Source organism: Myotis daubentonii, chromosome 8 (assembly GCF_963259705.1).
Source record: "Myotis daubentonii chromosome 8, mMyoDau2.1, whole genome shotgun sequence".
In the NCBI taxonomy this organism is placed as follows: Eukaryota; Metazoa; Chordata; class Mammalia; order Chiroptera; family Vespertilionidae; genus Myotis; species Myotis daubentonii.
The window spans coordinates 92,782,499-92,797,711 of NC_081847.1; the positions used below are offsets into that span (position 1 = coordinate 92,782,499).

The 15,213-nt window shown below is 54.0% G+C and overlaps 1 protein-coding gene across 1 annotated transcript in view; it reads left to right on the forward strand.

The window, feature by feature from the left end:
* Positions 1–15,213, forward strand: part of CDH2 (cadherin 2) — a 195,174-nt gene that overhangs the window by 13,612 nt on the left and 166,349 nt on the right. Inside the window, exon 2 of the mRNA XM_059707425.1 lies at positions 11,602–11,710. Coding sequence (XP_059563408.1) covers positions 11,602–11,710 — 109 coding nt within the window. The remainder of the gene's footprint in view (positions 1–11,601; positions 11,711–15,213) is intronic.

Here is a 15,213-nt window from a genome sequence, read left to right on the forward strand (position 1 = left end):
AGCACAGATGGGCTAAGCCCCAGTGCCGGAAGTGATCTCAGTAAGTGACAAAGCATTCGGGTGCCAGCAGCCGACGGCAGAGCTTGGGTTCTAGGTTTGACATTTATTTAAATGCAGGTAAAACAGTTTTAAAGCCGGATTGCCATCGGTTCTATCTTGTATATGTATGAAGTTCAACCATAAAAACACACACACACACGTTTTCTATTGCAAAATATTGTACATGTCGAGGAGTATATAAAGCATGTATTTTCACAGCTTCAGCAATAAAGTCTATAAAATATGTCAGCGTAACTACCAGCCTTGTTAAGACACAGAAGAGTGCCAGGGCCTTGGGAGTCTCCAGAGTGCTGTTCCCATCCCCTCCCTCTAGCCCAGCGGGAGTGCACGTCTTACGGTCCTCGGGGCCTCCTGTACAGCATGTAAATATAGATTGTGACATATTTACGCATTTCAGTTCTCTATTACATGTTTTGAAACTTTATTTGCTATTTTTTTCATATCACTTCATATTGTTATTATGTTTTAACAATTTCTCAGTGATGTCTTCCTCAGGACTTCAGCTGTCCTTTCATTCTTTTATTTTTGTCTTTCGTGGATGCCATGTTCTTTGGAAGCTTGTTTAAACCAAGTTCATGGCCTTTTAGGCTTCCTCCACGTGAACAGGAGCTCACTTTTTGAATATTAAGAATTATATGTCACGGGGGGGCGGGAAGGGGGGATCAAGATGTTAGAGGTGCTTGGGGGGAGGGGGGCATGGCCAAAGAAAGGTTGGGAACCACTGATCTAGAGGTACCGCTATGTTTGTTTTTCTAACAGTTATTCCCTGCTTTCTAAAAGTGATTTTGCCACCTCTGCGTATACATATATGTTTTTATCTGGGTGTGTGTGTAGAGGAGATGGGATGCGGGTCCTCTCCGAACTGCACACCACGGAGTGGACTCGTAGACTCGCGGGGCTGCCAGCCGCATGCGTGCTCATCTGTACCGGCTGGTCATGCGAGCCCGTGTTCCAAACTCTACGTGTTTTTCTCTTCTCATCATTTTCATGTACGTGTTAGAGTCAAACTTGAACGTCTTTCACAATCTAGTGGGCTGCGTTTTGCTATCTCCTTTTAGTTTCCACTTGCATCCCCCTGGTTACTAATGAGGTGGAGATGGTTTTGATTTTATTATTTTTTAAATATGTTTTTATTGTTGACACCATTACAGATATTTCCCATTTTCTCCCTCTTCCCCCTCCTCCCAGCCCCTGCCCACTCCCCACCCCATTGCCCGAGTCCACGGACTGTGCATCTCTTCTTGTCCCGCACCCCACGTGGCGGTCGGTGTGGGCCTTTCCTTCTTCCTGGAGGTACCCCGAACCCCGGCCTGCGGCTTGGCCTGGCTGTTAGTTTCCCATTCCCTTTGGGGAAGGTTTCTCAGCCTTGGCTTGTGTGGGGTGTCTCCCAGGAAGGTGAGCCTTCTGGGAAGGGGCTCCTTTGGTGAAAGCTAATGTTTGCCTGGCCTTACTGTGTGGAGGCCAGCACTTCACAGGCATTGTCTCGGGTAATCCTCACATCCCTGGAGGGCGGGGAGGGAGGGCGGGAGGGTTTTCTCCGCATCCATTGTACTGAGGCCTGGACAAAGCCTGTTGTAAACCATTCGCCCACAGGCACGCCCCAGGGGGTGGCGGAAGGGTGGGAAGCAGGGAGATTAGTCTGTCTCCTCAGCTCTGAGGACTTGGACTTTGGAATGAGGACCGGAGGGACCCCAGTGTCAGGGAGCGAACTTTGGCCTTAGGAGTGGGGACTCTCCCAGATTGAGCCCACGCAGGGCAGGCCAGGCCGCCATGGAAGCGGGCGGTTTCCGTCCTGCTGCCCCTGGGTGCTGGCGTGAAGAGGAGCGGGGAGCGGACGAGGAGTTGCTGGTTCTGTGAGTCGCCCTGTTTCTCCTGATCTCAGCTTGGCCCAGAGTGTAGTCAGCCCGTTCCCCGAGGCTCATGGGACTGCGCCCAGCCATGGGCTCCCCAAGGGCCCCAGAAGCCATGGGCTCCCCAAGCGCCCCAGAAGCCATGGGCTCCCCAAGGGCCCGAGAAGCCATGGGCTCCCCAAGGGCCCCAGAAGCCATGGGCTCCCCAAGGGCCGGAGAAGCTGGCTGTCGCTGCCAGGCCCTTCGCGTCCATCTAGTGGCCTGTGGCGCCACTGGCAGCACAAGCGTTTATTTGGCTTCTTGTTTGATCTCTTGGCCTTGGCCGTAAGTATTCAGAAACGTTGAGTCCTTGAGAGGTAGTTTAGTGTCTTTGAAGGGACCTAATAAATGGTGCTTCTTATCCATCTACGTCCTGAACAAATAAGACAGCAAGAGATAGGGAACCCAAATACAATCTTTATGACTGATAAAGACAGGCTTGGAGAATGTGCTGGAACTGGTCAGGTCTCAGAACCCATCCCCCCACCGCACCCAGCACAGCCCATGAGGGCCGCCTCCGCCCGCGGGTCCTGCCTCTGCACATCCCCCAGGACTTAATGCTATTGGCACTGCATGGCAGGCTGGCCCCCGGGGTGGGGAGTGGGTAGGGGCTGCTGGGGTGGGGAGGGGGAGGGTGGGAGGGTGGGAGGGGTGAGGGGGTGGGGCTGGACTCCAGAGGCCCAGGCATTTCATCCAACTGGGGGAGAGCCCAACAGGTCGGGGTGGCATTGCTAGTGTAGCGCCCTCTGCCTGCAGGCAGGGAGAATAAGGCTCGTCCCAGGTTTTGGAGGAGATGTTGAGTGTCCATTCTTACCATTGGGTGTGTGCTCGGCCAGCACAGGGATGGCCCTGGGGGAGGGGGAGGGCTGCTGTCAGGACATTCTTGCTCCCAACCTCCTGAGCTCCTAGAAGATGGGGAGCCTTACTGTTCACAGGGCGCTCCGACCTCGGGCCTGGAGGACGGTGTAGAGCTGGGAGGGCAGTTGAGCCGGGACAGCAGTGGGGCCCGGGCGGCAGTGGGGGCCAGGAGGGCAGTGGGGCCAGGAGGGCAGTGGGGCCAGGAGGGCAGTGGGGCCAGGAGAGCAGTTGAGCTGGGACAGCAGTGGGGCCAGGAGGGCAGTTGAGCCGGGACAGCAGTGCGGCCAGGAGGGCAGTGGGGCCAGGAGGGCAGTTGAGCCGGGACAGCAGTGGGGCCAGGAGGGCAGTGGGGCCAGGAGGGCAGTGGGGCCAGGAGGGCAGTGCGGCCAGGAGGGCAGTGGGGCCAGGAGGGCAGTGTGGGGGGTAGGGGGACAGTGGGGCCCCCAGCGTTAGAACACACGCCAGTCCCGACCGGGGAAGAGTGATCCCAGGCGAACCTGTGCCCCGGAGGGGGTCCCGAAGGGCCCCAAAGACCAGGCAGAGAGCCGGCAGCGGGTGAGGGGGATGGCCCCGCCCGGTTTAACCTTTCCCAAAAGCTAATCGGGCCAGGCCTCCTGCGCTGATCCGTGACCTTTGAACTAAACACAGAGTTCAAAGGGGAGACGAGGACTTAAAGACAGTGAATCTGCCGATGAGAAAGGAAGGCACCCCCAGAAGGCGGGCTTGCCACCGCGGCGGGGCATTTCTGAGTCTTGCCCGTCAGTGGCAGCATCTCACTGTCACTTAAAAACAGCAAATACTGCCCGGCCGGTGTGACTCAGTGGTTGAGCGTCAGCCTGTGAGCCAGGAGGTCACGGTTCGATTCCCAGTCAGGGCTCCACCCCCAGTGTGGGGCGTGCAGGAGGCAGCCGATCAATGATTCTCTCTCATCATTGATGTTTCTCTCTCTCTTCCTCTCTGAAATCAATAAAAATATATTTTAAAAAATATTAAAAAATAGCAAATATTGTTCTGTTCATTAGTCTCTGGGCAATAGAGGTGGAAATAACCCCGTTTCCTGGCCTTAGGGTCTCTGCTGATTCAGGCCGGGGGCCCGTGGTCCCTCCAGAAGCGCTGACCTGCCTCGGACCTGCGGCTGAGGTCCCGGTGAGCCCTGCCTCTTCTGAGGCCCTAGGCCTGTCGCCTTCCCTGGGGTGCGGGGTCTGCTCCAGGCCCCGCCTCTCACACAGCCTCCTCCCTGGAGAACAGCCGCCGCCGTCAGTTGCGGTCACACATGGAGATCGGAACCCCCTGTGGCCGAGGCGGCACAGCCTCTTGCTGCTGAGCCACCTGCCGACTCTGAACCCAGCCACGCTGCCCGTTCGAGGCTGCGAGCCAGCCGGTCCCAGGCCGCCCAGGCCCACGCAAGCCCCTTCTCCCTGCCCGCAGCCCCGGGCCGCCCTGGGTGTTTCCTTCCCCAGCGTGGGACTCCTTCTCGTTCCCCATGGTCCCTGGAGGCGGCCCCAGGATGCCAGCGTCTCTGATGGGACCCAGGTCTGGATCGAGTGAAACATAAGCCAGGAAGGTCAACATTCAGAAAAGGCAAAGACCCTCCAGGTTCGGATCAAGGCCGGGCTGGAGGGCGCGGCTTTTACCGGTTGCTAAAGGGAACCCCGGACATGACCTGTGAGCTCCCGCGTGGACAGGGAGGCCACCGGCTTGCTTCCTGTGGGCCTGCGACTCCCAGGCGGAGGGGCCGGTGGGGCCGTCCGCTGGGAGTCCCCCTGAGATGAGTTCAGTCTAGGCTCTGCTCTGTGGGCTGCACGTCCCAGCGGCTGGGTGTGTGCACCCTCAGACGCCGTTAGACATTACTGAGCCCCCAGTGAGCTCCTGTAATGTGGGTGCTGTCTGTCAGGGTGTAGCACACTAGACATCACACCGATAAAGGTATAGAACATGGGATTCGCTTAAAACGATTAGACCAGGTACCTATGTGACACATCCCGGTGTGTATGAGCAATTGGCTGCATTGTCCACAACAGGAAAGTGAAGTTAGTGGGAAGAAGAAAATAGTGCTTGTCGGTTTTCGCACATCTCCTCATGGCCAGCTCAATGCAGTGATGGCGAACCTATGACACGCGTGTCAGGGGTGACACGTGAACTCATTTTTTTGGTTGATTTTTCATTGTTAAATGGCATTTAAATATATAATATATATATATAAGTCTTTGCTGTACTATGGTTGCAAATATCAAACAATTTCTATATGTGACACGGCACCAGAGTTCAGTTAGGGTTTTTCAAAATGCTGACACGCCGAGCTCAGAGGCTCGCCATCCCTGCAATAGAGGAAGGCAGTTGCTTCCCCGCGTCTGCGGCTGTGTTTACCATGTGTGTGAGGGCGTCGCACATCACGCCGCCTCTGGAAATGGCACTTCACACCCTGAGAGGATGAGAGCGAGAAGGCACGTGATGTCAGTGTGAGAGTCGTTTCCCGCTTTTGGATCCTCTGCAGGGACCAGGCCTGGCGTGGGGAGCCACGGTGCAGGGTGCGGCTGAGTGATGGGGGTGGGAAGAGGTGGGGGTGGGAGTGGGCGGAGTTCCTTCCACGTGGGAAGGGGCTCCAGCAGGGAAGGCATTTCCCTCTACGCCAGCGGTTCTCCACCTTCTGGCCCTTTAATACAGTTCCTCATGTTGTGACCCAACCATAAAATTATTTTTGTTGCTACTTCATCACTGTCATGTTGCTACTGTGATGAACCGTCATGTAAATATCTGATATGCAGGATGGTCTTAGGCGGCCCCTGTGAAAGGGTCGTTCGACCGCCAAAGGGGTCGCGACCCACAGGTTGAGAACCGGTGCTCTAAGGTCCCACTTGGGCTTTTTCTCTAGCCACACCAGTGCCCGGGAGGGAAAGGCCGGGTGGGGTACTCGGGGGAAACACCCTGTTGGTGAAGTTAGAGTTGATGGAACCCGCAGAGCCCAGGTGGGAGCCGGCGGCCTTCAGGGCCGAAAGGAAAGGTTCTGTGGGGTTTGGGCCGCCTTCGGGTGCGGAATTCTTAGCGGGACCCTCAGCTGCTCCGGATGAGGAAGGAGACGAGAGGTGTGGGGACTGAGGAGCCCAGTGGGGCTTTGGGGAGCATTTCAGAGCCAGGAGGTAGGGGTGAGCTGGGGGAGATGGGGAAGCAGAGCCTGTGGTCAGGGCGGCGGGAAAAGGGCTCATGACCACAGGGACCTAAAAACGCGGTGGGCCCAGGGCTTTAAAGCTCAGCGGGGCGACTGGGGGACGTGTTAACCAGAACAAAGGCCACGTCACCCCGAGTTCAGAGTGGGAGCCGGTGGACTGATGCGAACAGGCAGGCGCCGCCTCGCTCCTGTGACCCTCCTGTCCCAGACAAGGTCGCTGCGGCCGGAGGAGCGGAGCGAATGCTTGTCAGAGGGAATGGAAACTCAGACCGGGAGCTGATGGTGGGGGAGCGGATGGTGGGGGAGCTGATGGTGGGGGAGCTGATGGTGGGGGAGCTGATGGTGGGGGAGCGGATGGTGGGGGTGCTGACGGTGGGGGAGCTGATGGTGGGGGAGCGGATGGTGGGGGAGCTGATGGTGGGGGAGCTGATGGTGGGGGAGCTGATGGTGGGGGAGCTGACGGTGGGGGAGCGGATGGTGGGGGAGCGGATGGTGGGGGAGCTGACGGTGGGGGAGCTGATGGTGGGGGAGCTGATGGTGGGGGAGCTGATGGTGGGGGAGCTGACGGTGGGGGCGGCGGGGCTGGGCAGCTGGGCCTCTGCCTCCCGGGACCCTGAGAAGGGGCATCACCCCAGGGCCGGTGTGCTGGGTCCCAGCTACAAACCAAGGGGGGGTTTCACACCAGAGAGCCCCATGCCCACCGGACCGAGCTCTCCTGCTAACCAAGCTGAAGGAGGGCTTGAGGTTTCAGTGTCCACTGCACACAGCGACTAGGAGGCCGTGTGTTTTGGCTCCTGGGAGCCGGGAGTAACGGCTTCTGGGTTCCTTTTTGTTGTCGCTGAGCTGTGAGGCCTGCAGACGAGGCGGGAGGTAGATGTGCTGCGCCTGGAGCTCAGAAAGCTTCCAGAGGTGGAGGTATGGGCTGAGTGTGTGGCTCTTGTTAAATATACTGACCCACCCACATCTCTGGAGACTCTATTTAGTGAATCTTGCGCTGGGATCTAGGAATCTGTGTTTTAGACAAGAGAGCCCAGATTACCTGCTCCGCTGAGCCAGTTCGGGCGCTAAATGACCTCACTCATGTGGAATCTAACGAACAGAATAAACTGATGAGCAAAATAGATCCAGAGACACAGAAGCATGGAACAGGCTGTGGGATCTCAGAGGGAAGGCGCCCGGTGGAGGGGGTGGTGGGGGGAGAGAATTGTGTGCAAGTATGCATAACCCATGGGCACAGACAATAGGGGGGTGAAGGCCTGGGGTTGGGGGGGACGGGGGGCTAGAGGAGGCCAATGGGGGGGGAAGGGGACATTTATAATACTTTCAACAATAAAAATAAAATACTATAAAAAATTTAAAAAGTAAAAATAAATGGGCTGTAGGACAAATATACTGCGAGTTAGATTCAGGTCATAAAAGCATGAATCCCACTGTTGCTAACAGCTAAGGCCCTGCATAGCCCTGTGCCAGTCTGTCCTGGTGCCTCGCTCCCTGACCTCATCCACTCCTCACGCTGCCGTGAGCGGGTGCTGTGCTTACACGCTCCGTGCACACGGGGACGGGACTTCTCTGAGGTCACAGCCAGTCAGCGACGGGTGGGGTTCAAACTCAGGTCGTAGGTGGTCTGCGTGTGGAAAGTCCGCATTCCAGACTCCCCATGCCTGCCCTTCGGAGCCTGCCTTTGGCTCCCGAGTCCCTGCAGAGCGGGGGCGGGAGCCTTCTTTCTGCCAAGGGCCACTTGGCTATTTATAACCTCATTCGTGGGCTGTACTGAATTATCAGCTTAGAAACTAGCCGCTATCGGTGGTCAAACATGCAATGAACTCACCCCTAAGGCTTTGGCAGGGCCAGAACAAAGGATTTTTTGCGCCTTAATGGCCCGCGGGCCGATGCTCCCCACCCCCGCTGTCCGGAGCAGTGCCGGGGTACCAGTCATGCTCTGTCTTTCCTATCTGAGTAGCATCTTTATGAAGACACTGGGGTGTCCCATTAGGTCTTCTTGATACAGGAAGTCAGGAGGAATGACTACATCCAGATGGAATTATTCATTTATTGAGAGCCAGTCTTGTAGGGTTAAATGTGAATTGTCCTTCCCTGGAGCCCTACAGCAGCAGCAAAGAGACTGGAAGCCGTGGCCTAGCAGTTGCCTGGTGTAGCGATCGGGGTTGACCACGACCCAACGTGAATCAGCAGGGCTTCGTCCGCGCTGCACGCCTCGCGCAATGACCGCCCTTCCCGCTTCTTCCTGCTCCTGGCAAACTTGTCGTCCTTAGGGAGGAGCCTGCGTGGGCTCCAGCTGTGGCGCCGATTCCACGGCAGGTCTGCGGTCCGTCTTTCTGCTGCCTGTGCACTTAGTTCCTGACTGTCCTCCTTTTGGATTATCTTTCTTAGTCTGTGCCGCCCACGTCCAGGGTCACTGAGCTGAAACGTGGGGAGGCCCCATTTCTTCCCCCACCCCCAGCCTCCTTCCTCGGGGAGCCCTGTCCTTAACTGTCTGCGTGCTGATACGGTCGGCCCCCTTTTCATTGCAGCAGCCCCTGCCTGACTCGAGTCTGTGCCCTGACTTGTCTCCCAGCTGTCACTTGTCCCCCGTCAACCTCCTCCCCCTCCCCCCACATTTCCCATGAAGCCTCAGAGAATTCTCTATGAAAGACCACCCGCTTCTGCTTAAAATCTGTGCCTGGCTCCCCCAAGCCAACAGGACAACCCCAGGCCCCCCGTCTAGGACCTCACCCCATCTAACTCTCCAGCCTCAACTTTTGACTTTCTGCCTGGCTCTTTGGTCTCCAGGGACACTGTGCTCATTGTCATTCCCCAGGCGGGACGCTGTCTCTCCCTGTCTCTCGCTGCCTCGTTCCAGCTCAGGCAGCGGCTGCCTGGATGGCTTCCCACCACCCCCATGCCGGCTACTCCCCCACTGCCGGCTACTCCCCCAATGCCAGCTACTCCCCCACTGCCAGCTACTCCCCCACTGCCAGCTACTCCCAGGCCCCATACCCTCTGCATATCTTTACTTCCCAGTCTACACTGGCTATTGCAGTCACTCAGCTCTTTACTTTGTTCCCACGTTAAGCCTTGAACTTCTTAAGGGCAGGGTGGTGGCTTGTTCTGTTTCCGGTGGCAAATGGACAACTCGGTCAATGTTCCTTGAAAGAAGTGTGATTATTGGTTGTCCTTGGGAAGACTCTACGGTTGGGATCTTGCCTCCCCCTCCTCCCCGACGGGAAGGCTTGGGGTTTCACCTCGAAGTGAGAGCCTCTTCGCTCATTTGTAAAAGGTGGATCGCTTCCTGTTCTGTAAAACTGAACACACTCACTCGTCAGGGTCTGAAAGCCACGGCCCCGATGCCTGCTTTTGTCTGGCCAAGCGTGTTTTCCACCGTTTTAAATGCTCACATGCTTTTAAAAAGAGTCAAAAGAAGAAGAAAATGTGCTCTGACACTCGGAATGAAGTGAGATTCCGAGCTCAGTGTCCGTAAAGTTTTATTAGAATGAGCAGTGCCCTGTGCCAGGAGTTCCGATTGTCTGTGACTTCCTGACGACATCAGCAGTCGCAGGGTTTCAGCAGAAAGCCGATGGCCTGCAAAGCCTCACATAGTCACTGTCTGGCCCTTTCCAGAACACACTGCTGACCTCAGACGCTAAGAGGACGCACGTGACTCGGTCTCATCCTCGTGCTGGGGGAGCTTGTAGAGGGGCGGGTTCTCTCTCACAATCTAACTTCCAGGGTGTCCTCTCCGCCCAGAGAGCGGGGAGTTGATGCTGGGGCTGTGCTTTCTGGAAGGGAGGGTGTTCTGATAAGAGTGTGGGGAGCTGTTTGAAGAGAAGGTGAGCTTCCCACTGCTGGAGGGGTCAAAGGGCGGGAGGACACCCCTTTTTCTTGGGTGTCTCCCTTGAGCTACTGACATTTGAGGTGGGCAATTCACTGGGGGGAGGGGGACATCTTAGGCATTGGGGGATGGTTGGGAGCCATCCTGAGCTCTAGCCACTAGCAGCCGGTAGCTCCCCTCTCGCAGCTTCAGCAGCCAGTAGTGCCAGACACTCCCCAGAGTCACCGATACATCACTGCGCACCCTGTCTCCTTCCTGGCCTCCCACTCTCAGCAGTGCCCATGCGCCTGATGCCCCCTGCCCCTGCCATCCCTCCTCAGCCTGCCTGCACGCCCCCCCCTCCCCCCCGTGCTGGGCCCTCCTCAGTGGGGGGACTTCCGTAACTCATGCAGATGCTGGGCCTTGTCTGAGGACCAGCCTCCTGTGAGGATGTGCGGGGCTGGAGGGGGCGGCGGACAGCGGGAGGCTGGGTGGAGGGCACAGCGTGGTGGACTTTTCAGCCCGAGGGAGTTGCCTGTGCAGGTGACAGAGGGAGGTGGCCAGGGCTCACGTTCCAGATTGAAGTCTAGAAATGAAACGTACTTGTGTTCATTTATATATATGCTTATCTTTAAAAAATACTTTTTTCAGAGAGGAAGGGAGAGGGGGAGAGAGAGAGAAGCATCAGTGATGAGAGTCATCGATCGGCTGCCTCCTGCACGCAATCAGTGTTGAAGCCCGCAACCTGTGCATGTCCCTGACCTGGAGCTGAACCCTGACCTCCTGGTTCATAGGTCCACGCTCAACCACTGAGCCACGCCGGCTGTATCCTACCCTTGAAACACACACACACACATGCACGCACACAATTTGGATAGGTTGCTTTTACTTTGTACAAAATACACTCTATCCTGCAGTGAATGTACATATTGCCGTTTTGTTTTTTAATTATCGGAGTAAATAGTGACACAGACGTCCCCAGAGAGTGAGATGAGGATATAGAAGGCCGTGTGCTTGGATGTGGAGAGCGGCTACAGCGTTTGCACAGGTTCAAGCCTCGGACTAACGAGAGGGCACGATCCTCTCGTGGCAAAGCCACGTGCAAGTCCCACGTGCAAGTCCCAGCACAATGATGGCCAAAGGCTATGGTTGTGAGCTTGACCTTATGGTCCAAACCTGTGGTCCCACCTGGCTGAGTATATGGCCTATGGGAGGTGCAGCAAGTAAACAAAGCTGGATCAGGTGCCTGTAATTGAGTGGATTCGAAACTCACCAGACCATTGTAACCACGCCCTTACTGTGCCGCGTGGAATCAGCTATAAAATAAAGACTCAGGTTGCAGGCTGTGGTGCTGTCGCCAGCTCTCCATCAGAGAGGAGCGTCCCACCCAGCTTTCTTCTCTGTCTTTCCTCCATCCTACACCGCCCCTCTCAGGCCCCCCAAACCTGGCTGTGCTGGTGCGACACACTGGGATGTGTGCCCTTTTCTTGAAAAGTGAAGGTGTGATGCTGGAGTGGGATCCGCACACTGCTGGGCGCCCCAATCCCCACCAACCCCCGGCAGGTCCCTGCTGGTTCTTCAGCCACAGGAGCAGGTCATGGGGAGGAGAAGCGGGGATGGGTTTATTTACATGTTACTGGGCGAGAGGAGTGGGGTTTGTTTCTTTCACGCCGGCTGTCTAAAAGCTCACCCTGCTCCTCCACATCCCAGGGGTCGCCACCGGGGCCCAGGGGGTGTTGGTGCGCGACCGCTGGGAGGAGGCGCGGGCCGCGGGCCGTGGAGGAGGCGCAGCGCTGGACACGCTCTTTTCTGTGTTGCAGGCATCGGCAGGGGCCAGGGAGGCCGCCACGTGCAAGACGGGCTTTCCCGAGGACGTGTACAGCGCGGTCTTGTCCCAGGACGTGCACGAAGGACAGCCTCTTCTCAATGGTACAGTCTCCCCCTCTTTGTCCGTACAGTGCCTGTGCCCTTGACCCCAAAAGGCGCGCATCGGCTCTCCTGCTAGCAAGGGGGAACCGCTCGGTCGCCCCGTGAGCGTGCAGGGACCTCGAGTGCGGGTCCCTCATGCGGCGTTGGCAGGCTCGCGATCCCGTGAAAACTTCCTTTCCATTTTTGAGTCACGGTGGAAGCCATGACACGACTAATCTTTACTGTTTCTGCACATACTTTCCTTATTTTGAAGGAGAATACTTAACCAACCGTCTGATTCGAAATGGTTTTAAAAGTTATTTACAGCAACAATCCACTTACAGTTATATATTACAGAAATTACTGTGCTATTCTCTTTGGAAAAACATGTCAGACTGTAATATTTAGCATAACGAGCAGCTTTAGCAGGTAAAGTCTGAGGCGGGAGCATGAAACGCGTACTTTCGTTATGACATTGTTTATAGACATTACGCGGCAGCTAATTTGGTTGTTGCATATGTGGATGTCAGATATAGACTCCTCTCCTGCTGAAAGACGGATCGAGTTCGTGTACGGTTATCGTATGAAAGCTCGTGCCAGTGTGGACAAAACCTGAGAGAAGAGGTGAGCGTCAGAGGCAAAATTGAAACTCGCCCCCCCCCCCGCTTTTACCGCTAATTGAAATCAAATAAAAGATCGGTTGGTTGAATTTTCATGGGCTGATTTATCATTGCACAGAATGTCATTGAGATGTGGAAGCAAGAAGCATTGATTAGTAAGTTGCATTTAGATTCTAATTCCCAGACTCTCGTGCCTATCTCTGAGGGTGTTTTGGAGAGCTGCTTTTAGAAAGATCCGTGCAACCTCAACTGATTAATTTACACGGGACTCCACCACCCAGCCCTGATGGAAGTGAAGCGTCTGCAGCCCTGAAGAACCTTAGTGGGACAGGACCTAAGAATAGCCCAGCGGTTCTCAATGTTGGCTGCACATTAGAACCACCTGGGAATCTGTTTTAAAATTCTGATTTCTGGGCCCCATCCTCCGGAAATTCTGTTTCTTTGTTACTAATGTTGTAGCCCCACCCCATCACAAACAGAATGTCCGGAGGATGAGCCCCAGAAATCAGGATTTTAAAAAGATTCCCAGGTGATTCTCATGTGCAGCCGAGGTTGAGAACCACTGCCCTAGACAGAGAACTTGGAAATGTAAATGGCTCTTAGCTACTCACATTCTTTGCTGCAGCTTGTCATTTTATTTTCATTTGTATTCTATAATTGTGATTTGCTCACACCTATGTGATCTTTCTGAAGTCGATTTTTTTTTTTTTTAAAAAAAGACATCTCATCCCTGCCTCATTACATGGTATTTTAATGAGTAAATATTAGATCAGCCTGTTTCAATATTGTATTGCTATCTCATCTGATGGGTAATGGTTAACAAGATAGAGGTTTAATTCTAATCAAAGTGTGTAGATTTGGTTGAGCTTAATGTGAGTCTTGGAGTTTTTCTGCACATACGTCATTTCCTTTAAATCTCTAAAATTATTATGTGGCATCCGAGGACCCATGTGACCCTTAAATGTTATTTGAATGCTGAAAAAAAATAGATTCGATTTCATAGAATCATTGAGATGGATAAAAAAATGTCACTGACGTGGGCTATGTTGCATTTTGGCAATTTATTTTTTAGATTCATTTTCAAATGAATAATTCCTCCTAATCTCTTTCCTAAGAGCTTGAATTTATTGGTTGCAAATAAACATATGGTCTGTCAGTAGAAACCATTGATTTAAGATGAAATGCATTGGCATGTTAAACAGGTGCAAAAACGAAAGCCTGCTTTCTAATTCTCCGATAATGCTGGTGACAGTAGGAGTGGGTATAGCTGCTTGCCAGTGTCTGTTTAGTGTAATCTGTACCCTTGGAAGGTTCCCTGAGTTCCGAATGCGGGAGATTGGAAATGCTTTTGACACTCTGCTGTAGTCGTCACCAAGAGAAGTGAGTGTGGTCGTCTCTGGGAGAATTTCCTTAAATCATGGGACCCAGTTCTTACCATTTTTATTTTTTAGCTTTTTTTTTTTTTTTTTAAAAAAAAACCTGTTCCTCTCATGACACATTATTTTCTTTCTGTTTCATTCATGGAATATGTTAAAGGATACCAGCATCTTAGAGCTTAAAACAGAAACTTCAAAATGTTGATTCATAGAAAGAAATTCTTTTTGGGAGGAAGAAAACAGACTTTTGTGATACATGACATTCCTTTTTACAAGAGTTGTCACAGGCTAAGTTTTTTTTTTTTTTTTTGGAGAATCGTTACTTAGAAGAATTCTAGATTTTTGCCTTTTGTGTCTTAGGGTTGTTTTTCAGTGGGATGGTCATCGAAGGTGCATCTATCCACTGGACCCAAATGCCATGCCGTGACTGTGCGTGAATTCTGTGGCCGGCAGCAGTCCATTTACCTCACACCCTAAAGCTGCCAGGGGTCTTCTGCTGGGCCAGCCAGAGGGAGCACTTAGCCATGGTTTGGGGACTTGCAGTGTTTGAGGAAAGAGGCCATTGTCCCTAAGAAATATGCAACAGTCCCCAAGGCATTTGCCTCACGGCAAGTCCTACCCTATTAAGGTTGACTTGAGAGTCAAGAGTTACGTTGAAGTTATCACCTATAACTGTTGACGTTCCCTTTAGTTTCCCATTGATGACGGTCGGGGCGTGGAGGAGAGTGGTCCAGCGATACGTATGACGTGCTTTCATAGGGCACATCCCGGCACACTAGGCCTCGCACGGAAGTGTAACATTTTGGTCTGTAGGTGCCACGGATGCGGCCTGTCTTACAGACGGTTCGGTAGCAATCTCCGTGAAGGTGCCTGAAAACCATTCCGCATGAGATGATGGAGACATAAGGGGTATTAGTTGTGTTAGAACAGGTGCATAGAAGAGATGTAAGGGCTGGACTCCAGCTTGGAAAGCGCCCCCTTCTCCCCACCCCCACCCCCTTTTATGTTTTGCCGCTGGAATGACTATTGTAGAAAGGATGGACCGTAAACCAGGTGCTCTGTAGGTTTGCATCAGTATGTTTTTTGGTAAAATCCTGAGGAGGGCAAGTGCATCTGGCGATGAACCTTTACGTTTCCCGTTCTGTCCTGTTGGCGATTTCCTCGCCTCGGAAAGCCACTCGGCATTTAAACATGGGCCGGAGGGGGGGGGGGGGAGCGGGGGGCCTTTGTTCCGTGTTGTCAGCACAGCCAGGCCTCGCCCCGCGGCGCCCGTGCGTGTGTCCTGACAGGCTGCGTGCAGTGCGCCTCTCTTGCATGTCACGCTGCTGTGCAGCCTTTTTGGTGGCGGACTTTGATTTTCCTTGAGGGATATTTTCTCTGGGGGCTTGTGTTCAAAAGTAGAGTTACTGGGCCAACAGGCACGTGGAGTATGGCAGCGTTTTCCTTGGCATTTTTGTAGGCCTCGTCTTTACAGGGCTGAAGTCCGTTAGTTCTTTTCTAATCCTCATTTCCATCTCACTTACAAGGT